Genomic DNA, 27,639 nt, shown 5'->3' with positions numbered 1-27,639 from the left:
AATGCAGCTGGTATACCCTCTTGATTTTTAAGCTAGTTTTAACTGACCCGCCTGCCAAGATGCCAGCGTCTGACACCGCGGAGTGTGCCCCGCTCTGCTCCTTGTTTACCTGGAGCGACGGAGCCTCGCGCCGGGGACAGTCATTTGCCTGACATCACACAGCGCGTCAAAGTGAACAGGGACTTAAGTCAACAAATCCCAGTTCCGACTTGGAGGCTTAGCCAGGCGCCGCACCTGCTGCCTCCGAGCAGCTGTGCTGTGTCTGTCCGCGCGCAGGAATGCGCAGCAGGCGCACATTTGACTGGGCTTCACTGCCCTAAAAATGCCCGGCTCTTGGCACCTGCCACCTCTCCTAAGCCGCTTTCATCCTTCCAAATATTTGGACTTGAAAGCACAATGCCTTGCATAAAATATCTCCCCCGCGCAGTCTGCATCCCCACCCACCTGTCCCCCAACACCACCCTCTCATCACTAAGGTTTGGAACTTGTGCCAGTGTGCAGTAGGGGGGGCCTTGCTGGGCTGGTGCAGGGTGACCAGGAAGGGACTCATTACAACATGGCTGCCATGGCAGGGTAATATATTATGCAATATAGATGCCAGGCACCCATTACACCAGGCTCACATTTCATTAGTATGCCCTTTATTTCAACATGGCTGCCATGGCATGCCCACTGGGCAGCTGAAAGGCGACTGCCCACGCTCACACCGTGCCTTCCATGCTCACATCTCATTAGGATGGCATCTATTACAACATGGCTGCCATGGCACGACAACGTCTTTTACAATATGTCTGCTACGCAGCTCAATGGCGATTGCCCTTACTCACACCATGCCTTCCATGCTCACATCTCATTAGGATGGCATCTATTCCAATATGGCTGCCACACACACTGTTATACTGAGCCTTCCATGCACACATCCAATTAGAACGCCGTCTATTGCACCAGGGTACCCATCCGTGCACTTGGGTAGGAAAAGTGCATTGCCCACTTATCTGTCACGCTCCCACCCGGGCTGCTCTTCTCTAGTTGTACAGCCCACTCAAGCGTGTCTAGGTGTTTTGGCAGTGAACTATAGAAAACATGGTGTTCAACCACACATGGGGAGCATAATCTCTAGGTACAACATCACCGTGCCCACAGGGGCAGAGGCGAACTCATAACTGCGCCCTCCTTCAAAACACACAACTTCAAAACATGGTCTGAAGGTGGAGTCGATGCCCATGCGCACTACGCTCTACAGGAGGAGTCATCTACCAAACAAAGACTCTTCCAAGACAACAACAAAGTGTAATCATCCGGGCCCACCACCAGATGGCGATCTATGCACTAGTGTGTGATCTGCAGCCCATATGCCTACTGAGTGTTACAGTGTGATTAATGCTTAGATAGAAGACCTCTCTTGCAACACGCGTTCCATATTGAAACATGAACAGATGGCCTCCATTACAACATGGCCGCCATGTTTGCACGAGTTAGGCCACTATTGCTGCTTGTAACACTCACTCTGTATCTCTAAGCAGAATAGCTAAACCAGCAGTAAGTTCCACCCAGACTCACCCTGGCCACGTCGATCCACCGCTCCACCACCTTGGCTCTCTGGTGAGGCTTCAGGCAGCGGTCACTCAGGCACGAGGCGATGACGCAGTTGGTGACGCTGTTGAACTGGGAGACGGTGGCTCGGATGGTCGGGGCCAGGTGCTCCTTGCCCTTCTTGTCCCGCTGCGACCAGATGCAGCCCAAGCAGTGGTAGGGCACTACTTTCTTAAAGAGGTCCTGTGAGGCAGGGAGACAGCGCACAGAGGTTATTCAATCCCATGGAGGAGCTACAAGGGCATGCATTTTATTTTATTTTATTTAAAGGTTTTATATAGCGCTGGCTGGACCCAGGAGTATCAGAGCGCTTTACAAGTTACATATCAGACTCATTTAAAATATAGCATTGGAGCACTTGAAATAATAAGGTGGACAAACACATTTTGGCACGAAAAGAGGCTACAACTAAAAAGTACAACTATGTATGGGTTGAGACGGCCGTTTCTCCTCTTTATTGACCACCGACAAATGTTAAGTGATTGAAATTAAATATACCAGTGAGTAGGGGCAACCTGTGCTCGAGGGTTGAAAGATGAAGAAAATGAGAGATTAAATAAAGAAAAAAAGAAGAGAAAGGTAATTGTAGACAATTGGGGCAGGCATGATAGTCGAAGTAATGGGGAGGAAAGATGTAGGCGGGGAGAGCGGAGGGAGGGGAATAACGGAAAGAATAAGAAGCACTGGAGAAGGCGTGGACCACCAGAAGTGTGGGGGAGGCAGGGGAAGAGTGTTAATTATTTCTTGTAGTGAAAAAGGGGTGCCATGGCAAAGACTGGTTTCATTAAAACCCAGGACTTTCATCGATAGCCGGATTTTGCACGAGCCAGTAGGAACGATTGTAACTATATGTAAATAAATATACATTTAAAAAAAAATGACTAATGCCTGCCACCCAAGAAATTATATCTGCGGGGGCCAGTAATAGTCTGAATGGTCACACTTGTACAGTGTGATGGTTCGTAGTTGTGTTGGGACTGTTATAGACAGCGCTGGCAGGGGCAATGGGTGGGGAAAGTTCCAGTGGCTTTCTGACGAGGGCCCTGGCACGTATTCTGCTACAAATTAAGCACTGCTGGACAGCTATCTGGACAAGGTTACTTTACCAGTAGATACAAAAATTATATATAATTAACTAAAAAGTGAGAATATTAGATATACAGATATAGCCTCGAGAAAAGAACATGGCAGAAGAGGGGGAACTCCCAGGAGAAGGTTATGGAGGAGAGATGAGGTTGGGGGAACACAATGAGGAGACGACTACGGTGATCAGGCGAGACCCTACTCACAGCATCCATGACAGTAAACTGCTCGGCCACCATCTCCTGAGAGAACTGCAGGAAGTCGGATCTGCCCTCGCACAGGCCGTTCTCCTCCACGATCCGGACTGTGAAGCTGGAGTGATCTAGAACTGAGAAGAGGGAAAGGACTGGGTCATGAGGAGCTAGACAATAGTGAATCCAGAAAGAATCATGCTGCAAAACTAGACATGACCAAAAGTGATGCCGTCCGGACTGGGTCAGGAGGGGCTTGATGCGCACAATTGTGCAGCTGCACTGGGTCACAATGAGCACGACGTGCATAATTCTGCAGCCGGACTGGGTCACGAGGAGCTTGACGCGCACACTTGTGCAACCGCACTGGGTCACGAGGAGCTTGACGCGCACAATCGTGGTGCCAGCCAGACTGGGCCATGAGGAGCTGGACGCGCACAATTGCGCAGCCGCACTGGGTCACGAGGAGCTTGTCGCGCACAATCGTGGTGCCAGTCTCAACTCTGCCCGCAAGCTGCCTACTGGTGGCCTTGGTTACCACACTGAAGGGCGTGCACTGCACCCACATACCTCTGCACTCACACGCATTGCATGCCCACCGTCTGTGCCCCTTCCCCTATGCCGCTGCGCTACATGCTAGCCCTAATCTGGCCTACAGACCCCCAACCGTGGCCCCTTCATCCCACTACTAGGACTAGTAGTTCCACTCTCCACCCTACCGTCCTCTGGCCCTTCTACGCCCCCACCCACGATTTCACTTTCTTTGGGACCACCATGGACCTGCCCCCTGCTCCCACCCTCATGGCCCACCCTCCATACCGCATTCCATTGGGGCACCAAACCCCTTTAGTTGGGCTGTGAGTGCTCCATGTTCCTCGCCCTCGACCTGCTCTGAAATCTCATGTCTTGTGCCCTTCCTTGAGTTTCATGCGTAGTTTCTTCCGCGTCCCCACCCAATGCAAATCAACAACCATCAGCCGGAACTGGACAGGCCATGCTGCCGCCACCACCACCCACCATACGCCTAGTTTGGTTGGGTTGCCCCTGTCCGCCAAGTTGCTTCCTACCATCCATTGCCTCCACCCTTTCGTCCTGTGGGGGTAGGGTAGGGAAGGGAGAAGCAAGTCAACCCCTCCGTCCTGGAGGGACAAGGGTGACGTTGGGTTGGGTGGAAGAGGACCTCTTCCATATGGAGGGAGAGATGCCCTCGTCCCCTGTGCTGTGGGGTGGGGGCTTCCATTCGGGTGGTGTCCCTTACCGTCCTGCTCAGCCTCCAGCGCCTGCTGCCTCTGGAACTGGTCCACCAGTAGCCGAGCGCGACGCTCCAGGTCGGAGCCGGGGATGTAGTGATGCACGTACGAGATGAGCTGCCGCAGGCACGAGAAGTCCGGGGGGTTCCGGAAGTCCTCGGAGTACTGGTCCAGCCAGGCGCCCAGGATGGAGGAGATGGTGCTGTTGGCGGGAAACACAAGAGGATTAACAGTGTACACCACGGCACATGGGTCCACCCACATCTTGGGTCTTTCCAAACCACAGCTCTCTGGTAACCCCCTTTCCAGAGCCATGTTGGGTGCATGGCTCGATGTTGGATACCCAACCAGTGCTCTGTCCCGGGGGTCTTCAACCAACCTCCCCACCCCCTCTGGCGGAACACCCCTACTCACTTCTTGAGCTCCAATCGGTCTTCCACCGTGTGTCGCGAGTGGTCGCCATTGGTGTGAGCATGGAATCGGCCATACCTGTGGTAAGAAATAACATGGGTGGGGCGTTAGGAAACCATTGGTCTCAATTTTAAGCAATTGCACGCAGCGCGACACCACAATAGCCCCACCACACTCACGGGGACCACAGTGAAGACTCAGTGACTCCACCCTCATGGGTCCCTCACTCACCGACACCATTCTGCACTCTCTCCAGGAGCCCAACACTCCCTGGCACCACAGTGAATTCTCAGGGACCCCTCCTCTGACTCCTGTCTCATGGGCCCCATACTCATTTGCACCATTCAGGGCTCTCGGGGACTCCTCTCCATGGGTCCCACACTCACTGGCACCACTCGGTACTCTGCCTTGTTGCCTCTACACTCACTAGCATCAGTCACGCTACACTCTGCGACTCCTGCCTCGTGGGCCCCACACTCACTGGCATCAAACCGTGCTCTCCCCAGGGATGGAGTTTTATGTACCCTACAATCAGTAACTTCAAGCTGCACCCTAAGGCACTCATGCTGGTGAAAAATGTACACATGTTGTCCCAAAGTGGACCTGAAGTGAAAAAGCGCCCCGCACACATTCAGGACTCATTGAGATAAATGTGGAGTTGCTGTGTTGTGTGAGTTGCTAGGTTGGGTGACGAATGACGTCTCCAGGGAGCAGAGAGGTTATCTAAGCTGCCTGAGAAAGGCACGCAAGAACCCTGAGGCTGTTGGACACTGTAACCGACCCAGCACAGGGGGTGTGACGGTGACACAGGACACCCAGGGTGACAAAGGGACGGTACTGGCGCGTGTGCGTCAGGTGTGCTCCTGACGCACGCAACACGACACAGGACTTAAAGACAAGCAGAGAGCATCTCCTGAGGGTGCAGGGATGGGCGAGGTGTGCCTACTGCCGCTCAAAGCGCTACAAACAGCCCTCCCAATCTAGGGCACCACACACCTTCAGGGTAGGACACCCGTCCCGCCCACAGGACACATACGCTCTGCTTCCCCATAACACGCATCATCACCTCTAGAACACTACAAACAAGCACCCTATCACCAGCCTCCACATATACAACCTACCACAGCTCTGCAACTCCTTTCAACCAGGTTCACGTACCTCCAACACATCTTTCTACCCAAAACCGCAGAGTCGTGGTCTGCCCACTCCGTGTCCCAACACCCCCCTCTGTGTGTAAAGATGGCTTGCATACATGAGGGATGCGTGTGACTCCATCACAATGTATGAGAGGAGCGAGACAAAGAATGCGCGAGACTCCCCTCTGTGAACCTAGAGGGCACGTGCCGGTTTGATGTGCGTGAGGTGTGAAATGTGGAAATGAGTGGGACTAGTGTAGTGTCGGGCCAGTGATGAGGAGCAGTGTGTGGCGGCTGTAAATAGTGACATTTACGCAACATGCGTCAAGGCACCCGCCCCACGTGGCTTCCTGTTGGCGCCCGCCCCACGTGGCTTCCTGTTGGCGCCCGCCCCACGTGGCTTCCTGTTGGCGCCCGCCCCACGTGGCTTCCGTTTGGCTCCCGCCCCACGTGGCTTCCGTTTGGCGCGCCCCCTCGTCCAATCACCTGTTGAGCAGCAGGTCCAGCACTTGCTTGGTGGTGGCGAAGGCCCGGTAGGTGCACAGGAAGATGGTGACGTAGGTGGAGTCGTTGCCCCGGAAGGCCTGCACCAGGTACTCTACCAGCTTCTCCAGCGTGCCCGCCTTGATGGTGCGCACCTTGCACGTCTCGTACAGGTTCAGGGCCGACTCGTTCTCGAACTGGGGGGAGAAGAGAAGAAAGGAGCCGTGAGGAGAGGGCAGCCTGAAGGGGGGGGGTACAAGCAGAGCTCCAATAACGCCCTGGGCATTAACACATTAGCCGCCCTCGGGACTGCTGGTGAATAAACTGAGGTAGCGGCCCCTGGCTGGTGGCATCAAAGAGGGACTTACTCTGAGCACTCCACCCCACACCCTCCCCCCCCACGCTCCCCCCCCCCCCCCGGTCACCTGAAACACTCGCAGCTTAGCTCCCCTAGACTGGTTCCATGCTGTTTGTTAGGGGGTTTTGAGGAGTACTGGCAGAGGGTTAGAGATGGGGGCAGGGTAGGGGGTTAAAACAGCAATTACTGCTCATTAAAAACGACTGGAAGCGCTTTAACTGGAACCCCTGAAGCAAAGGCTGAGGCGCTGCTGTTTGCAGGCCATTTATGCAGACAGTTCTTTTCACCCCAGTAAATATTGGCGCCCTGGGCCTGTGCCCAGCTCGTGCATGCCAAAAGCCGGCCCCGAGTACAAGGCACGAGCCTGGGAAAAACGTGGGGTCTGGGGGTACAAGGGCATAGGGAAATAACAGCAACCGGTGAATAATGGATCGTGAAATTCTAACTGGACCATAGCAAAGTGGTAATCCAGGGTCCAAAGCCAAATAAATCAGAAATTAAAGCTACCCGGAAGACACCCACCGGAAGCAGGAAACGGTCAGTCAGAAAGGGAGCCAATGGACGGGGAAAGGAAGGAAGCAGGGTCCAGAATCGAGGGTAGAGGCAGGTACTGAGAGCCGGCATGACCCCCCCCCCCCCCCCGCCACCATTGCACCGTGTATTACCCCGCCAGCAATCGCTGTCCCATGTCTAATCCCCAGCCACCGCTGCCCAGTGTCTTAACCCCAGCCACCGCTGCCCCGTGTCTTACCCCAGCCACTGCTGCCCCGTGTCTTACCCCAGCCACTGCTGCCCCGTGTCTTACCCCAGCCACCGCTGCCCTGTGTCTTACCCCCCAGCCATCGCTGCCCCGTGTCTTACCCCAGCCACTGCTGCCCCGTGTCTTACCCCCAGCCACCGCTGCCCCGTGTCTTACCCCCAGCCACCGCTGCCCCGTGTCTTACCCCCAGCCACCGCTGCCCCGTGTCTTACCCCCCAGCCATCGCTGCCCCGTGTCTTACCCCCCAGCCATCGCTGCCCCGTGTCTTACCCCCCCAGCCATCGCTGCCCCGTGTCTTACCCCCCCAGCCATCGCTGCCCCATGTCTTACCCCAGCCACTGCTGCCCCGTGTCTTAACCCCAGCCACCGCTGCCCCGTGTCTTACCCCAGCCACTGCTGCCCCGTGTCTTACCCCAGCCACTGCTGCCCCGTGTCTTACCCCAGCCACTGCTGCCCCGTGTCTTACCGCTGCCCTGTGTCTTACCCCCAAGCCATCGCTGCCCCGTGTCTTACCCCCAGCCACTGCTGCCCCGTGTCTTACCCCCAGCCACCGCTGTCCCGTGTCTTACCCCCAGCCACCGCTGCCCCGTGTCTTACCCCCAGCCACCGCTGCCCCGTGTCTTACCCCCCAGCCATCGCTGCCCCGTGTCTTACCCCCCAGCCATCGCTGCCCCGTGTCTTACCCCCCCAGCCATCGCTGCCCCGTGTCTTCCCCCCCCAGCCATCGCTGCCCCATGTCTTACCCCAGCCACTGCTGCCCCGTGTCTTAACCCCAGCCACCGCTGCCCCGTGTCTTACCCCAGCCACTGCTGCCCCGTGTCTTACCCCCCAGCCATCGCTGCCCCGTGTCTTACCCCCCAGCCATCGCTGCCCCGTGTCTTACCCCCCAGCCATCGCTGCCCCGTGTCTTACCCCCCAGCCATCGCTGCCCCGTGTCTTACCCCCAAGCCATCGCTGCCCCGTGTCTTACCCCCCAGCCATCGCTGCCCCGTGTCTTACCCCCAGCCCCTGCTGCCCCGCGTCTTACCCCTAGCCACTGCTGACCCGTGTCTTACCCCCCAGCCATCGCTGCCCCGCGTCTTACCCCCTGCCGCCCCGCGTCTTACCCCCCAGCCATCGCTGCCCCGTGTCTTACCCCCCAGCCATCGCTGCCCCGTGTCTTACCCCCCAGCCATCGCTGCCCCGTGTCTTACCCCCAAGCCATCGCTGCCCCGTGTCTTACCCCCCAGCCATCGCTGCCCCGTGTCTTACCCTCCAGCCATCGCTGCCCCGTGTCTTACCCCCCAGCCATCGCTGCCCCGTGTCTTACCCCCCAGCCATCGCTGCCCCGTGTCTTACCCCCCAGCCATCGCTGCCCCGTGTCTTACCCCCCAGCCATCGCTGCCCCGTGTCTTACCCCCCAGCCATCGCTGCCCCGTGTCTTACCCCCCAGCCATCGCTGCCCCGTGTCTTACCCCCAGCCATCGCTGCCCCGTGTCTTACCTTCCAGCCATCGCTGCCCCGTGTCTTACCCCCCAGCCATCGCTGCCCCGTGTCTTACCCCCAGCCATCGCTGCCCCGTGTCTTACCCCCCAGCCATCGCTGCCCCGTGTCTTACCCCCCAGCCATCGCTGCCCCGTGTCTTACCCCCCAGCCATCGCTGCCCCGTGTCTTACCCCCTAGCCATCGCTGCCCCGTGTCTTACCCCCAGCCATCGCTGCCCTGTGTCTTACCCCCCCAGCCATCGCTGCCCCGTGTCTTACCCCCAGCCACTGCTGGCCCGTGTCTTACCCCAACCACTGCTGCCCCATGTCTTACCCCCCAGCCATCGCTGCCACGCGCCCTAGCCCCCCAGCCATCGTTGCCCCGCATCCTAGCCCCCCAGTCATCGTTGCCCCGCGTCCTAGCCCCCCAGCCATCGTTGCCCCGCGTCCTAGCCCCCCAGCCATCGCTGCCCCGCGTCTTACCCCAGCCACTGCTGCCCCATGTCTTACTCCAGCCACTACTGCCCCATGTCTTACCCCAGCCACTACTGCCCCATGTCTTACCCCAGCCACTGCTGCCCCATGCCTTACCCCAGCCACTACTGCCCCATGCCTTACCCCAGCCACTACTGCCCTGTGTCTTACCCCAGCCACCGCTGCCCCACGTCTTGCCCCCCAGCCATTGCAGCCCTGCGTCTTAACCCAGCCATTGCTGCCCCGTGTCTTATCCCAGCCACTGCTGCCCCGTGCCTTACCCCCAGCAATGGCTGCCTTGTGTTTTATTTTAAAGGTTTTATATAGCGCTGGCTAGACCCGGAGGTATCAGAGCGCTTTACATGAACATCAGATCATAGTTACAGGTTACATCGTTACAAAGGTTACACAGTTATTAGAGCATGGCGACATAGTTACTTGTAAGGTCGAGATAAAACAATAAGCACAAATACGCAAGGGGAAAAGCAGGCAAGGGGAGAGATTCAGGGGAGGGGAGGTAGGCGCTGGGGAAGTAGACAGGTAATGAAGGCAGGAAAGAGGAGGGGAGGGTGAAGGACACAGCAAGGAAAGAGGAGGGGAAGGGCGAAGGGGACACAAACCGCTAGCAACGTCCAAAGTCCAGTAAGCTGTGATCCCAGGGGCAGTGGTATCACTTCTCTATCTCCGTTGCGGGAGGCCCCCTTTACGCAGTGGACTCTCACAGAGGGGTCTCTGAGACTCCAAGGCCTACATACTGGATCCTTCCCCAAAAAGGGGAGAGGGAGTCCTTTGGCAAGGGGTGCCATACCAAACCTCAGCTGTGAGTGGCTCCCTTGGCGCAGTGGACTCTCTCAGCGGGTACGCTGAGACTCCAGAGTATAAATATTGGATCTTTCCCCAACAAGGGGAGAAGGAGTGCTTAGTCAAAGGGCACAAAGGACAGGGGGCTAGGCAGAGTAGCAGGCAAGGGGAGAGGGGATAGGAGCTAGGGAAGTAGACAAAGAGAGAAAAGAGTACTAAATGGGAACATATTTAATGAATGAGTTATTATATAGTGCTGGCTAGACCCGAAGGAAACAGAGCGCTTTACATGAGGATCAATAATGTTGCAATTTACATCACTTAAATGTTACATAAGTATCAAGAAAAGCATTTAAAGAACATATGGGTACAAAAACACCCAAGTACATGCGCACGCAAACACCATCACATGCACAGACATGCACAAGCACACACAAAAGCACTCACACTCCTACACGCACAGACGCGTGCGCACACACACACACACACACACATGCACACACACACACACACGCACACACATATAGAAACTCCCCAAAAAAACACAAGCACACATACAATCACATGCTCCAGAAAAAAAATACCCAAGGACGTACACACAGGTACATGCACACACACATACCATCACACGCACAGACATGCACAAGCACACACAGATGTGCGCACACACTCATACGCGAACAGAGCGCGGCTTTGTATCTTACCCCCAGCCACCGCTGCCCCTTGTTGGCCGTGTGATGAAGCTGCACCTTCCGCAGGGAAATGCTGTAGACGACGCCATCTTCCACCTCTTCTCCGATCTCCTGGGTGGAGCTCTGCCAAGAAAACACAAGGAGTCCGTGAGTGCCACCCGGCTGCGAGTAGAGTGCTCTTACCCCAAACAACACCCACAGGCACACATAAAAGCAAAGCTTCGGCATCAGCCTCCGTTGTCAGAGGCAGGTGTGCCACCAGTGCTGGTGTAAGCGTCCAGGCAGGGAAGGTCAATGGGTATTTATTAGTCGGCCGTGCCCGAGCTGGGGGTGTGCTCGCCAGCTACTCTAGGGATTCAAGGCCGGTTGCGCTCCTTTGCCCTGCCCTATTGGACAGAATGTGTCATTGTGTGATGCCATAGTGCAAATGTAGCTCCCTATTGGACAGAATGTACCATTGTGTGATGCCATAGTGTACATGAAACTCCTCTTCCTATTGGACAGAATGTGTCATTGTGTGATGTCATAGTGCACATGAAGCTCCTCTCCCTATTGGACAGAATGAGTCATTGTGTGATGTCACAGTGCACATGAAGCTCTTCTCCCTATTGGACAGAATGAGTCATTGTGTGATGTCACAGTGCACATGAAGCTCTTCTCCCTATTGGACAGAATGTGTCATTGTGTGATGTCACAGTGCACGTGAAGCTCCTCTGCCAGTCCCTGTTCAGAGTCTCGTTGTGTCCAATAAGAGCCCAGCTTTCTATTGGAACATGTAAATACAGGTAGTTAATGGTGAGAAAATGCAGAAAGTAGGTGTTCATTTGAGCGTCTTTCCGCGCTGCCAACCAGGACTACGCGCCAGTACTTACGAGAGAATCGTTTTTAAAGCTATATGCGGACAGTGTCCTAAAATGTGATACTAATGTTTTACAGGATTGGGTTGTTTTAAAACACGTGGCTATTGAGGGTCCGAGACTCAAACATCAAAGTGTGAGCGCACATTTATCAGGTAGATATATGTAGAACTAGAGCAGTTGCTGCATTATTTTTTTATCCAACAAAAAATAAAAACTTAAAAATACATAAGAAACCTAAATATGGCTAAATTCAAGCAGGAATGAAAACGCAGTAGACAGCATAAAACTGATGTAACACACATAATGCTCTTGTGAGCAGCTCTTTTCAGGCAGGACAGCTCAGTGGGTTATGTCCTTATGCACATGAAGGCCTCCTGTGCCTCTCTAGTCAATGTTTCACGGAGTGCGGTCATAGTGCGCACCAGACCGGTTATCCTGCGGATCATACCATGATAAACAGACCTCATCAAAGGAACATTCTGGAATGCTTATGGTTGGCGTTTGCTAGGTGAGGATGGCGGAGTTAAAGGGACTATTCCAGTCAAAAAGACAGTTCTCTCTACCCAGTCATGCATCTCTACCGATCGCAAATCAGCGTTCTAGAGGCTGCTCTGTTTGATGTCATCTTGGTCCATGTGACCGATTGTGACATAATTCTCCCGATGGCACCCATAGGCTCCTCCGCTCGTTCAGTAAATACACACACAGTATGACGTCATAATGTACATTAAGACCCTCCCTATTCAGACAGACTGCATCATTGTATGAGCGGACAACCCCGAGCCTGCGTCATCTCTTGAGCCCACCCCTTCCCGCGGATTCCAGCCATGGCCATCCAGGAAACCCTAAAAACACTTATGGAAAGGAGGTCTCACCCTCTTCGCTCCTGGGGTTACCCTCTGACCCCTCCTTACTATTGTCAATGCCGCCCTCACTCGATCTTTTGTGAAGGGGCCTTGAGTGAGGGCCCGAGCCTCCAGAAAAACACCTGAACTAGAACCAGGTGACCCTACAGATGGCTGGCGCCACCCCCTCTCCCTTCTAAAGACAGTGAAACTTTGGTCCAGAGAAGAGCAGCTCAAGCCTTGGACTCCCACATCTGGCTGGTGGCCTCCCAGGCAACATCTGGCACCCCTTAAAGGCATCCTACACGCTACAGTATGTCTCATCCGGGGCCTGAAATATGATGACGTCACCCCCAAGAGTTGAAGAAGTACCTCTTAAAAAACACATCACAACCCTCCTTGACTTTACGCTGGCCTTGACCCTCGCAGCGCTCTAGCGCCTTGAAGCCAGGTTCCTGTCATGCAAATACCACGTGCATACGTCACACTACACATAAAACTCCTGTGCCATCTTCTCTGTGAGGTAAGAGTGTTTGTTTGCAAAAACCACGTGTTCTACATTCAAAAAAACACGTGTTCTACATTCCGATTGGCTAACACGGGGGTGACTCGCACTGAGCCGGATCTGACGATGGGTGATGCCGGGGTGATTTCTCCTAAGAGCTCATCACGTGGTTTGTTGTTGCATCTTGGTTGCTAGGCAACGCAGGAAGTGTGTGGACACACCCCGGTGACCACGGGGCTGCACAGACTATCATTCACCCGAAGAAACTAACCCATGGGAAGGCAGCTTGAGGTGCAGAGGGTGTCTGCGCGCGTCTAGGCGCTGCAGATGAGTCTGCGCGCCTACAGCCGCATACCAACACTCCCTGCCCGCAGCGGCGCCGGAGGCCGGGTCTGCGGGATAATGCGTGCCATGCAGGGCACGCAGGGGGCGGCGGCACGTGGCGCCTGAGCCCATAAACCCTCGACAGCCGCCAGCCGCCATATGGCACCGAATAAGTGGCCGATTAGAGCCTAAACCGGTTACTGAATCAGATCGGCTTAGCTATGTACCAGCCCGTCTCACCCTCTTCCGGGCAATGTTTACACACACACCAGCGGGCACTATCAGGACACGATACCCCGGTGGCCCTCTCCAGCAAGGCCCCATCACTCTCACCCTCCTCCGGTCAGTGTTTACACACACCAGCGGGCACTATCAGGACACGATACTCTCCTAGCCCGTCTCCCTCCCCCCCCTCCTACGGGCCTTGTGCACTCACACCAGCGGGCACTATCACTCCCCCCCACCCCCCTCCTACGGCCTTGGGCACTCACACCAGCGGGCACTATCAGGACACGATACCCCGCGGCCCTCCCCAAGTAAACACGAGGGCAGATCGCAGTGGTAAACACGCAGTGCAGGCCCAAAAACACACAACAAACACGCGGAGCAAACACAGAGCACTGCCAGTACACATGGAGCACCGGCCCGGACACCATCCGACATCAGCGCAGATACCACAAGCACACACAGAGGCAGTAAATACACAAGTGTGCCAATCACCAACACACACACACGACAAACGCCAAGCAGTGCCAGGCAAACAGAGTGCGGGCGCAAACGTGACCCATGGAAACCGGACCAATCACCAACACACAATCACGAGACAGACAGCAAGTGCCAGCCGGTAGCGCCTCGAAGCGCACCGAAGACCCTTGTTTCAGCGCTAGTTCACACGGGCCCAATGATCGCCATGTCTGAACTTTTATTTCTGAAGCTGTGCTGGGTTTGTAGCCAATTATAACCACTTGGGCACTACTTATGTATAGTGTCAAAGGTCATTCGGGCATTATTGCATGTCCAGACGCGCTGGCTCTGCTGCATACATCGAAAAACGTGTATTGTGAGCAAAACTGGACAGTTAAAACACAGAATTACACATGGCTCTACAGGGCGGGAGGTCTACGTCACTACCTGGCGTTGAAACACGTGGGAGATCACAAGGGCACACAGGAGAGTGAGAGGCCATGTCTGTCCAGCACCCGGTGCCCAAGGAAGTGTGGGAGGACAGATGTGAGAGAGAATGTGCACAGAGAAGTGTGGAGGTCTCGCTGGGATGGAACCATACAGAGTCAAACACTGCCAAAATCGTGCAAAGAGAAATTTCACTCTGTGCCAGAACCGTGCACAGAGATGGATGGAGGCAAAGTCTGTGTAGAACCGTGCAAGGAGAAGGGTGGAGGCAAAGTCTGTGCCAGAACCGTGCAAGGAGAAGGGTGGAGACAAAGTCTGTGCTAGAACCGTGCAAAGAGAAGGGTGGAGGCAAAGTCTGTGCAAAGGGACGGGTGGAAGCAAAGATTGTGCCAGAACCGTGCAAAGAGAAAGGTGGAGGCAAAAAAGTCTGTGCCAGAACCTTGCAAAGAGAAGGGTGGAGGCAAAGTCTGTGCAAAGGGACGGGTGGAAGCAAAGATTGTGCAAAAAGAAGGGTGGAGACAAAGTCTGGGCCAGAACCGAGCAAAGAGAAGGGTGGAGGCAAAAAAGTCTGTGCCAGAACCGTGCAAAGAGACGAGTGGAAGCAACGATTGTGCCAGAACCGTGCAAAAAGAAGGGTGGAGGCAAAGTCTGTGCCAGAACCGTGCAAAGAGAAGGGTGGAGGCAAAGTCTGTGCCAGAACCATGCAAAGAGAAAGGTGGAGGCAAACAAGTCTGTGCTAGAACCGTGCAAAGAGAAGGGTGGAGGCAAAGTCTGTGCCAGAACCGTGCAAGAAGGGTGGAGGCAAAGTCTGTGCCAGAACCGTGCAAAGAGAAGGGTGGAGGCAAAGTCTGTGCCAGAACTGTGCAAAGAAAAGGGTGGAAGCAAAGATTGTGCCAGAACCATGCAAAGAGAAGGGTGGAGGCAAAGTCTGTGCCAGAACCGTGCAAAGAGAAAGGTGGAGGCAAAAAAGTCTGTGCCAGAACCGTGCAAAAAAAGGAGGGCGGAGGCAAAAAAGTCTGTGCCAGAACCGTGCAAAGAGAAAGGTGGAGGCAAAAAAGTCTGTGCCAGAACCGTGCAAAAAGGAGGGTGGAGGCAAAAAAGTCTGTGACTCCATCCTTCTCTTTGCATGGTTCTGGCAAAGTCTGTGCCAGAACCGTGCAAAGAAAAGGGTGGAGGCAAAGTCGGTGCCAGAACCGTGCAAAGAGAAGGTCTGACCTCCTCCAAGCAGAAGAGGAGGCTTAACATCCAAATCAGCTGTTGGAGTGACAGGTTAGCCCACGATGGGCCCACGTGCCAGCACAACTAATCCTGGTACTCATTCCTAAAGGAAGCGTATGGGTGGATAGGTATCCTCACTAGCAGGTGTCCACCTGAGCTGCTGGGGGTGCACTGGTCACAAGACCAAGGACAGTGCGCTAAAGATGGCAGAGTACCAAAACATGCACGGTTACACCTCTCCTCGTGAGCTTCACTGGCTCACGGCGAAGAAACTCATCAAATCTAAGGCCTTGGACAACGTCCACCAAGAAAACTTTCATCCACAACAAGATCCTCGGCAGCTCCAAGGAGCTCTTCTGTGTAATCCAAGAATTCACCAACCCTCGCAGCGAATCCACAGCCATCACACCATCCCAAGACCTCTGCATCAAGCTCGGAACTTACTTCCACCTCGAAATCAAAACCCTCTACGACAACTTCGTCGACCATCAACTAGACGTCTCATCCGACCCCCCCCGCCCCCAGACACAAACCAGCCCACCATCTCCACCTGGACGCCAATCACAGCCAAAGACACCGCCTCAACCATAAAAGGCATTTACTCAGGGGAACCCCACTGACCCCTGCCCGCCACACATCTACCACAAGGCCGCCTGCGCCAGAGCTACAAATCACCATCAACACCACCTTCGAAACAGGCACCTTCCCAGACAAGTGAAAACGAGCAGAAGTCAGACCCCTGCTCAAGAAACCCACAGCTGACCCCACTGACCTCAAGATCTACCAGCCCATCTGGCTCCTCCCCCTCGCTGCAAAAGTTGCAGAGAAAATTGTCAACAGGGAACTGACACGTTTCGTCGAGGATAACGCCATACTCGACCCGTCACAATCAGGATTCTGACGCTATGGAAATCACCTGCGAAGTCCCACAGGGTTATCACTAAGCCCGACCCTCTTCAACATCTACATGGCACCCCTCGCCACCATCAGCCGACAACACGGCCTCAATATCATATCCTACGCTGACGACACCCAGCTCATACTCTCCCTCACCAAAGACCCTACTAGAGTCAGAGTAAATTTCCAAAACGGAATGCAGGACGTAGCAACCTGGATGACCAACAGCTGCCTAAAACAACGCCGAGAAGACGAAAGTCCTCGTACTCTGTACTGCCCTGCCCGCTCGGCATGGGACAACACCTGTGCTTCCGCCTGGACACCTGAGATTCTGTGCGGAGCCTCTGAAACCTCTCGTCCAGCTCTTCCACACACTTACTTCCCTTCCCCCCCCAATAGAGTTTAATTTCCAGTCCCTGCCCGCTTACCCTGCAGTTGACTCTCACTAACTCCTCAACACTGGCCTCTCCACCTCCGTGGAGTTCCACTAAGCACCTGAAGAAGTCTCACCAGCCATGACGTGGGAGCAGCATAGGCGCGGATTGGTCCAACTTACCTCTACGTGAGCTGGGGAGCAGATCACCCCCATGCTGTGGCTGGAGCGTGCGCACCACAGCGATGGGCCACAGAGCCTCAGCCAAAGTCCCCTGAATCCAGAACCAGTCACGTCCACGCCAAGGACCGCCCGGGGCTTGGAAGGGACGCACGACCTCAGGAAGGCTTCCCACATCAGTCCAGTGTCAACTGGACCCCGGTGACTGAGGGATGGGTCAACCACAGTAGTGTCAGGAGGCTACCACAGTGGGGTGAAAGGCCACCATGGCTGGTAACCCAGCAGGGGGCAACCACAGCAGTGTCAGCAGGCTACCAAAGTGAAGTGGAAGCCACTGTGGCTGGTAACCCAGCACGGATGGGTTGGGAGAGGTCAGTCACATCTGTCTTCCTGAAGCGGGGAGCTACCAAGCGAGGTGGGCTTTAACCGGGAGGTGGCTGGCCCTCCTGAGGCGGGTAGTTTGGGCCAGGACTGAGGTGCCGTCCAGCACAGGCCCAGTCGTGCCCGGGGGCGTGTGGGGGTCACCCCACGCTCTGCGTGCAAGAGGTGCAGACAGCAGGACCCCAGTTCCAAGGTTGAGGCAGGAGTTGAGCAGAGTTTCGCCTCAGTGTAGCTCGGCTTCAGTCCTCGTAGGTGTGTAGGTGGGGTTCGGGAACACTACTAGTCTTGTAGAGGCAAGCACCAGTCCCCGCCTCCTAGAGGAGCGTCAGGCCAGGAGGGAGGCCACGCGATAAGGCCAGAGTGCAGGGCATTTAAATATTTACCTGGATAGAAACCAAACAGAAACCAAGCGCTTCCAGAATGGAAGGAATGCCGCCCAACCAGCCCCGGAGCGCAAGGCCGCCACGGCCGGGAGGGCGCCTTGTGCCGGGCTTCAGGGCACCTCCAGCTCCCGGTCAGACCTCGGGTCGCACCGGCGCCCCCTGTCGACGAACACCGACACATACCTGCCAGATACCGCAGGGACAGCTGCAAACATGGTGTCAAGATATGGGGTGGGGTACATGATCTCCAGCTGGGGACACCTCAAAAGACACCACAGATTGTAATCACACAGGCACTGAGCCAGCGGTCTGGAGCAAAGCTCCACTCCAAACCACCCACCCACACCCAACTGTATCACCCCTTCATGCACTGGTAAATATCAAAGGCCCCCTGACTTCTCGATTAATCAAATCCTAGGACAGGGAAAAAGCATATTTTTAAATATCTTTCCTAGGCAATCACAACAATATACAAGCAAAACTTAGAGGAGGACTCGAGAATAAACAAGGAACTATGCAAGGTTTGTAAAAATAAAAAATATCTTATTTTATTCAGTATCACAAAATGTGTGTAGTTAAAATTCAGTAAACTGAACGGTACATCAATGATTCATAATAATACACAACAATCAATTGACCCTAAACATAACAAATTAATTAAAAATATCTACCCCATCATGCACCATAGCAACCTCTCCCCCAACAAGCGCTTCGAAATCTGCATCTTGCATCCAGGCGCTATGGTAAGATCGGGGGTAGGCAGAGGGCTCGTGGCAAGCCCCGTCCACCAGCAGCCACGTGACTGCACAGTGCCCGGTAGCAGAGACCACTTGCTCCCATGACCCCCGCCCCCCTCCCCACCGGCCTGACACATGAAGGGGGGCCAGGCCGGCCTGTGCCTCTAGACAGGCCCGTTGCACCACCAGTCACGCGCCGGGGGTGCCCGCGCTGACTCCACAGTGCCCGCGAGTGCCCTCTCCCTGGCGCCCCCTGACCACTTCCCCTGGTCACCACTTTTTGTGTGCCATACACAAATAATCACAATGTCTTTCAGCCCCGTGGTTTCCTCTTTTCATCGGTTATTGCTGATGCGCCAGTGTGGTGGCAGCGCGCGTGCCTGGCAGCGGCCTCTTGGCACCGAGATGGAGCAGGTGCAGGGGCCGTCTGCCCGCGCTGCCACGCACCACCAGCGGAAAATTAGATATTTTGAGAGGGCGGAAGAGCGGGGGTTTGGGGTAAAAGCGATCTGTATAAAAAAAAAATGGAAAAAGGTGGGTTGACGTGGCGCTGAAGCGAAACCACCGCACGGGGGTTCCCCTCGGACTTCCGACACCGAGAGTCGATTCTTGCAACTACTGGTATTTCTCAAAAGCGTAAACTTTTCCCCAAGATAGTATGTAATACGTGCAACCCAAACGTAACCACAAATGAGGCGGCTAAAAGTTCACATCTTGATGCGAAACATGCTCTTGTGACGCATGAGGTGGAGAAGTGTGGCTCAATGGTTAGAGCGGCAGACCCTGATGAAGGGTTCAATTTCCGCCTCGGTGGGTCTTGGGCTCAAAAATTCCACGGACCTGATAATTCTCGCCTCGGTGCCTATTCTAATCATGGGTCCCACTCTGCAACTCTGGGCAATAGTTGCTTAATCTCCACAACGGCCCCCACAACGCTAAGGATGCCTGGCCTTCACCTTGGGGGTGCCCAGGAGTGGACACCTCACAGGGAAAGCCAGGATGGGTACCACAGCGGTATTCGTACAAGCGCCTTGAGACCCTTGCGGGTGAGTAGTGCGCTATACAAGTATCATTTTTATGAGCACAAAAAGGTGGAAAGTCTATTTTGGATGTTACCAATCAAAGAGAGAGAGAGGGGAAAAAAGGGTACACTCTCAGTCCCCCTATAAGATTAATTTCAACAACAGAAGAGTGTAAATTCATAGAAAGCAAAACAAAAACCAAAAGGCATGGAACAAAATATACAAATCAAATTGTTTTGTATAGAAGGCCTCACTCACCAACATGGTTGGTGACATGCTTCATCACTGGGCCCCACCAGGTGAAGCCGAATGCCTCCCCGGTGTGCTTCAACGCCAGGTTTACTGCGGAGCGGGCCAGAATTACTTGCAGTGATCGCATACCTGGCAACTGTGATTATGCTCAGTCTGGATGTCGGCCAATGGGATGGTTCGTAGTGACATGGATGGAAGGTCAATTTTTGGACAATTTAACTTTGAACAAAGTACTCAGGTGGGCTGTGCTGATGTACTACGATAAAGGTCTTTTTTGTCAAATCCAGTTCCATGACTTCGATTGGCGGCCCAAATAGCCAAGGATGTGAAATACAACATTACGCCAACTACGACACTCTACGATTACTTCAAGTTCCACGCAAGAGCAAACCTGGGGTCACAGTCAGATTAGAGTGAGTGGAAACTCTGCCAATCGACCTCATGGAAACCAGTGCAGAACGCGTACTAAACCTGCAGATCGTGGGGTTGGGAGCAAGAGCTATAGAGTAAACCCATATGCGCGTCACAAGTGCGAGGCTCACGGCATGGGCCGGTGCTTAAACCAGTCCAGGCCATTGAGAGCTATGTAGCTCCATGTTAACCGTGCTTTAGACGTGGACCTATAAGGCCACGAGTTCTCCTCAAAAGAGTGAAATAATAAAGTATCCCTTTTGTTACACAACTTTGGGAAATTTGGACGCATCACGTCAATGTAACATCTGTAGAAACAAACTGCTCGGATCCAACCTTATGTGATGATCGTGGACCCTTGCCTTGAGGATTCTTGGAGGGCCCACCATGGTAGGGAAGACCGTCCGGCTCTCAGAGCACTAAACAGGTTCTGGATTTAACAGGATTTTTAATTTGCCACTTGGACCCACAAGGCTCTGTGCACAGTCTACACAAACCAGACCGAGCCGGCAATGCCAGAGAATTTGGGTCAAACCATCACTGTTGGCCGAAGAGGTTAGAGGTAAGGAATGCAAGTGCACATGAGATGTACATTCTAGAACCCGGTGAAGATGCAGCGATCTATTTCTGGACATAAATCACATTTGGAAATATTACTAGCTGTACTAGACCCAACGGTGTTAAAATGACAGTAGTATGCACACTTGGGAAAGATCCTAATTTGCCCCCCAGCATTCTTACGCAGTGCAAAAAGTTGTCAAAACTTGGCCCACCCTGGCAATTATTACAATTAAGACAAGTGATTTTTAGAACCCGCTGGAAAGTGCTTGGTCAAAGGCATGGCTTCTGAGAGTGCCAGACCTCGGACGTAAACCAGAGACTTTTATTGGCAAAGCTAGGACTCCGACGTATAACTGGATTTTGGAGAAGTGTGGCTCACTGGTTAAAAGCGGCAGACCCTGAAGCAGAGGTCGGCCCGGGACCAGGGTTCAATTCCCGTTGCGGCAGGGTCTTGGGTCAATGTCCGCGGACTTGTTAATTCTCGCCTCGGTGCCTATTCTAATCATGGGTCCCACTCTGAAACTCTGGGCAATAGCTTGCTTAATCTCCACCACGGCCCTATCAGCGCTGGGATGCCTGGCTTCACCTTGGGGGTGCCCAGGAGGGACCATCTCACAGGGAAAGCCAGGACGGGTTCCCCAGCGGTCTACAGCGCCAGGACACTCCGAGATAGAGTAACAGTGCACTTTACAAGTATACATTTACATATATGTTGGGAGAGCCAGGACATGGTGTCAGTAGTGCCGGGACACGAGGTTCTAGACCTGGTGCTGGGATGGACAATCTAGAACCCATAGCAGACCGCTATGCCTTTTGGTTAGGAGTTAGGGTTTGGCAGAAGTGGTTTGAAAGGTCCAGTAGTTGGTACTGAAAGATCTGTGATAAGTGGTCTATGACAGGCTAACAGGGCTGTGATTGGTGTCCTGGCACCAGGCCGGAACTTCGAACCCACTAAGAGAATCCCAGTAGCTAAGGATCCAGCGCCTCTATACCCTGACAGAAAACAAGTAGCGCTTTACAAAATCTACTGATTGGTTAACTGTCCCCACAACCGTTGTATGAAGCGGTCTTTCTCAAGTGGGGGGGGACACATTCTCAATCTTAAGGGTGCCCTGCGACTGACCCACGCCGCCTCCCGTCGCTCAGGGGCTGAAGTGCCCCATGCCACTCAGGCGGGCAGACGACAGAGCAGAAGTTATGTAAACAACACAGCACCCTGGAAACTGCGGTTTCAGATTTTGCTCACGTGTGATGTGTGTGTGTGTGTGGGGAGGGAGTTTTCGCACCCAAGCCTCTTCGGCATGTGCATACTTTCAGTTTCTGGACACAGCATTCAATTCGAACACTTAAAGAGCATTATATATTTCATGTAGAACCGGTGTCCACAAAAGCCTTGTAATCAATACAAGGTAATCATTACCAAAGCCAAGAGCCGAGTTATATCATTGGCTGAGCCGAGCAAGGCCGCACGAGGCCTCGGAAGGGAACGTCTCCCCGGACTGCAAACCCATGATGGACCTGATGAGCGATTATGAAGAATTATCTGCCTGTTAATCTAATGCCGAGATACCGCCGAGAACGAGGGAATCGGGAATGCCAGCTGGGCAGAGGGTACAGGCTGCCTCCGGTCACGGCGCTCAAAACCACCGGCGCATGCGCAGACACTCCCGGCTCGTGTGGGCTTCGCTGGACGCATGCGTAAAACACTCCCGGCGCATGCGCAGACCCCGATGGAGGCAGCAGATGCTCCATCTATGCCAGCACAGGTGCCAGCTCCGCAGGAGCAGATGAGTGACACGGTAGGACCAGGGAGGGACTGCTGGCTCACGTGCGGGACGTTGTTGGCTCAAGCGAGAGACAGGCGCACCTGTTTGGGAAATGCACTGAATGCTGTAGGGGTGACGCGCACCTCCTGCAGAGTGCATGAGGGAGGGTAACCCTATCTGGCCGACGCTGGGCACCTCAAAACCCCCAAAACACTACAGGGGGTGAACCTGCTCTTTTACCCACAGACCTCTCGGACGGACTCTAAGCACTTTTTGAAAAAGCACCAACTGTATCCAGTTTTTGGGACTGGCCAAGCAGCCTCCGGTAACGACAGCTTGTTTAACACCTCCACTGAGGGAATATAGGGTCAGCTTCTATATGTGCTATCGGGGTAAAATAAACCAAGTCTCATGGGGGAGACGCCGGATTTACAGACCACCCCCAGGAGAACATGCAGGCCGTCCACACCCATTACAGGGTGACAAGCAGGCAGCTCTCAGGGTGGAGAAGCATTTATTTAAAGGACTAAAAAGTAGGCTTGGTCAGTGAACTTTGCGGAGTTTTCTTGCGGATCCCGCGGAGTGCAGAAAACTCCGCTTCGCGATGTGCAGCAGAGTTTTTTCCCCCGCATTCGATCGGTAAGTTCGCGATTGCGAACAGTAAGTTTGCAAGTGCGAGTTGCCGCTCAAGTAATGTAGAATTTCTACCTGAGCTGCAGGAATACCAGCACAAAATGCAGTTCACACTGCACTCCGACACTCGCAGAACTTTGCAGAGTTTTTTTGCAACTTCGCGGAGTTCCACGTAGCAAAACTCTGTTAACTACGCCCAGGCCTACTAAAATGGTGATGGATGGAATATCGGATTTAATCTGAACTACCTGCAATTATTCGGCCACCATTCCAGTCCATCTTCCCTCCCCTCCCCCAAAGCCACTCTACGTAGAGACGCTCCATATGCTACACAGACACGGCCCTGCGACAACAGGAACAGTAAGTGCTTACTTTGTAACAGGAGAGATGGCACCCAGAACTCTGCTCCGAAACCTGCGGCCAGTGCAATGAAATCTCAAGCCCCAAATATGGAGCCTCCGTGATCCCGAATCCACCTCATTCCACTTTAATCCACTTCCAGACACTGCCTTCATCTCACTCTTGCAGGCTCCTGCTGTCTCCCTTTATGACAATTTTCTAAATAAGTGCAAGTCCCCAAAAATAAGAGCTGCGCCCCCCACTGGCTCAAATTAGTCATTGTGCACGGTCCAATCCAAGCTGACACCCAAGGTGCCCTCCAGACGTGAACACGAGCAACCCAGGAACACAAGCAACCCTACTCCAACCGCGGCCTGTTTGGGACGGTTCATCTGGGGGCAGCTGGAGTCCAATGGCACAGTGAGCACGGGACTGGTCACTTAGGGGGGTCTCAAGTAGTTGACCAAAAAAGTCATGGGTCAAATGCTTTAATTAATTTCAGCAATTAGTTGGGGCTGCATTTCTGTTCATATTTGCACAACTGTGCTGCTCCTGACAGAGACCAGCTGTGTGCCAATTTAAATGTAAATTGGTACTTGTATAGCGCACTACTCACCCGCAAGGGTCTCAAGGCGCTTGTACAAATACCCTGTGGAACCCATCCTGGCTTTCCCTGTGAGGTGTCCACTCCTGGGCACCCCCAAGGTGGAGGCCAGGCATCCTTAGCGTTGTGGGGGTCGTTGTGGAGATTAAGCAAGCTATTGCCCAGAGTTGCAGAGTGGGACTCCATGATTGGAATAGGCACCGAGGCGAGAATTATCAGGTCCCTGGAATTTTTGAGCCCAAGACCCGCTGAGGCGGGGAATTGAACCCTGGTCCCGGGCTAGACCTCTGCATCAGGGTCTGCCGCTCTAACCATTGAGCCACACTTCTCCACTGGCTGCGCGGTCCAGAGCTCGGCGCGCAATGAGGCTGCGCGGTCCAGAGCTCGGCGTGCAATGAGGCTGCGCGGTCCAGCGCTCGGCGCGCAATGAGGCTGCGCGGTCCAGAGCTCGGCGCGCAATGAGGCTGCGTGGTCCAGAGCTCGGCGCGCAATGAGGCTGCGCGGTCCAGAGCTCGGCGAGCAATGCGGCTGCGCGGTCAAGAGCTCGGCGAGCAATGCGGCTGCGCAGTCCAGAGCTCGGCGAGCAATGAGGCTGCGCGGCCCAGAGCTCGGCGAGCAATGAGGCTGCGCGGCCCAGAGCTCGGCGAGCAATGAGGCTGCGCGGCCCAGAGCTCGGCGCGCAATGAGGCTGCGCGGCCCAGAGCTCGGCGCGCAATGAGGCTGCGCGGCCCAGAGCTCGGCGAGCAATGAGGTTGCGCGGCCCAGAGCTCGGCGAGCAATGAGGTTGCGCGGCCCAGAGCTCGGCGAGCAATGAGGCTGCGCGGCCCAGAGCTCGGCGAGCAATGAGGCTGCGCGGCCCAGAGCTCGGCGAGCAATGAGGCTGCGCGGCCCAGAGCTCGGCGAGCAATGAGGCTGCGCGGCCCAGAGCTCGGCGAGCAATGAGGCTGCGCGGCCCAGAGCTCGGCGAGCAATGAGGCTGCGCGGTCCAGAGCTCGGCGAGCAATGAGGCTGCACGGTCCAGAGCTCGGCGAGCAATGAGGCTGCACTGACAAAGCTAACAAGACTGACACTGGTTTGGGGCCCCTGTTCTCCCTTCTAAAAAGTGCATGACCGGGTAGTTTGGACCAACTGTTCCACCTGGAGCTGGATTGAGTGTGCTTTGCATATGACTGGTCTCTGTCTGGAGTGACACAGTGAACTGGGATGGGGCTCACTGCAATGACTAGTGGCTGAGATAACTCAGGCAGACTAGACTGCCCGTGACTTTTGGTTTTCTTCGTTTTTTTGTGGGTGTCGATTGAATGTTTTCTAGGTCGGACTACAGAAAGCTTCAGCGGTCTCAAAGACCTATTGCTAGCACACAATTCATGCGCACACACTGAACACATACTTAGAAAGGGGCTTTTTTTCCTGATGGGGAAACGAAAACCTGGGCCTGGAGCTACAAGCAGTGCAAGCGGAGACACAAATCCTCAATGAAAGATCAGGCTTACTCACAGTTGAATTGACATTTCGAACTTTGCACGAATAGGAAAGCGCCCAGAGGCACTGAAGTTCGAAGTGTACGCTGTGCAAGATACTTGGTGGCCTTCCTAGTGTCACACAAGAGCGTCAGGGAAAATGGAGACAGTCACAAACGTCAGTCTCGACACTACCTCAAGACAACGGGTCCTGGGTTTGCTTCTGGATTCCTGCCTCCGGGCCCTAGGCAGATCTCGGGGCTGCCTAGGTGCAGAGGGCGGCAGTTCAACAGTTGGTATGTGGGTGGGGGGCAGGATGCAGCCAATGGGAGCATCCCTCAGTGTCCCTCCCGCCCAAGGAATGGCCTCCTTCACACCGTGTCCCTTTGCACTGTGTGACAAGACACTCGCGAGGAATGTAAACACTCGAGCCTTCGGGCCTCATCGAAACTAGAGGGTTCAAGGTGCGAGCACCCGTTGCGCATGCGCAAGAGCCTGTGTGACGCACGGAGGTGAGAACAAGGTGCATTCCAACACACTCAATTATCAGAGTGGGACCACTTATGTAAAACTCAACACAAACCCAACCAAGCACATGTTTTAATGAAATACTCCACAATTAGCACAAATCCGTTGCAATAGCTTACCGCTATATACGGGTTTTTGCTGAATTTGTGTGCACTGAAGACAAAAAAACCTACCCAATTTTAAACTAATGGTTTGTCGCAGACGCACAATCGTCCTATTAAAGCGATCCAGGGGAGATACCGCGGCCAGATGCTCGCTTCAGGCCGCCTCGAGTATCTTGAAAGCTGCTGGGACCCACCCCTTCCAAGTGGCTTTCTGCTGTTCCCAACATATTAAAGCGGCTAGGCGCCACTTCGTAGCAAGCTTCTAGCCGCCTTGCCTTTCTTCCGAGCTGCTGGCCGCACGCCTAGCCATCCATCCTGAGTGTAGCTAAACCATTGTCCTCAAAGCGGCTGCGAAGCACTCAATCACAAGGCTTCTAGGCGCCTCGATAGCTTCCCAATCGTTTTGCCCAGATAGGGGCGGGATGCTCTCAGCAGAGGGCAAGGGTGAGGGGGAGTTTTAAGGGTCCATCAGGAGGCCTGAGAGCACAACAGCCTTAATCCCCTGCTCCTCAATAGAATGATTGACGCGCAATCAGTGCTCTAAGCGCTACGGTGATGGATGCGAGGGCATGACAAGTGCAGCCTTTCTATTGATGACGTCACCTCTCGCCGGGTTCCCCCGTTCTGATTCAACGAATCATGACCTCGATTTAGGGTCAGAGTTCAGCGGTTGGGCGCTTCCTGCCGGGTGTAGAAGACCCGCCTCCCACGTTCACGCGCCGGAGTGCGGAACCAGCCTTTCTAACCATGATAAATGAAGTACCAGTACACTTAAAAAATATATATATATCACCACCACCAGCTTCAAAACAGCAAACACCATTTCAAACAAACATTGGCAAACTGGGGCGCTGTTTCCTTTTTTTAATGCATAATTTATTGGTAGCACGTCACGAATTAAGAAAACGAGAAAATGCTTCCGCTTGAGCATGACAATCAATGGCTTGCAAAAAAAATGTTCCATTAGAAAAATGCATATAATATGTAAAGAACAGAGGGGGGTGGGGCGGTCCGATCAGGCAGGCATACTAAAATGTTAGAACAGGTATGGAAACAATATGACCATTAATGCACATTCCATGAAAATTAAAGATATTTCAATTAATAAAACCATAAGACATGGTTTAAACAGACAAAGAAAATGAAAAGAAAATGATAAAGAAGGCAAAGCAAAAAGCATAGGCAAACTGAAGAACGAGCCGAGCTGTCCTAAAGCTGAAATGCACTACTTTTTAGGTGGATGCGCACATTTCATCAAATCAAATGACATCACTCACCACCAAGCGAGCCAATAAAGTGAGCTTTATGAACTGGTGGGTGGAAGTAAAATATGAATGACAGGTGAACTGACCAATGGGTGAAGAGTGCTGCCCTAAATCCCCTCTTCACATGTATGTAACATTTATTAACTATTTTGAGAAAGTGGGGCT

General features: G+C 53.9%; 1 protein-coding gene across 7 annotated transcripts in view; it reads right to left on the bottom strand.

Annotated features, from left to right (window-relative positions):
* The window catches only part of RALGDS (ral guanine nucleotide dissociation stimulator), a 375,186-nt gene that overhangs the window by 28,642 nt on the left and 318,905 nt on the right, over positions 1-27,639 (bottom strand). For 6 of the 7 annotated variants that reach the window (XM_078646158.1, XM_078646157.1, XM_078646155.1 and 3 more), the window contains exons 2-7: positions 10,708-10,818; positions 6,151-6,344; positions 4,532-4,606; positions 4,126-4,319; positions 2,883-3,004; positions 1,561-1,776 (exon numbers count right to left, since the gene is read on the bottom strand). In XM_078646158.1, the coding sequence (XP_078502284.1) occupies positions 1,561-1,776; positions 2,883-3,004; positions 4,126-4,319; positions 4,532-4,606; positions 6,151-6,344; positions 10,708-10,818 (912 nt within the window). Of the gene's footprint in view, positions 1-1,560; positions 1,777-2,882; positions 3,005-4,125; positions 4,320-4,531; positions 4,607-6,150; positions 6,345-10,707; positions 10,819-17,031; positions 17,264-27,639 lie in introns of those variants that run through there. The other variant, XM_078646153.1, reaches the window with a different exon arrangement.

Source organism: Lissotriton helveticus, chromosome 5_1, assembly GCF_964261635.1.
Source record: "Lissotriton helveticus chromosome 5_1, aLisHel1.1, whole genome shotgun sequence".
NCBI classification, from domain to species: Eukaryota; Metazoa; Chordata; class Amphibia; order Caudata; family Salamandridae; genus Lissotriton; species Lissotriton helveticus.
Note: the sequence above shows the minus strand (reverse complement) of the source record. Positions and strands in the feature narration are given on the sequence as shown.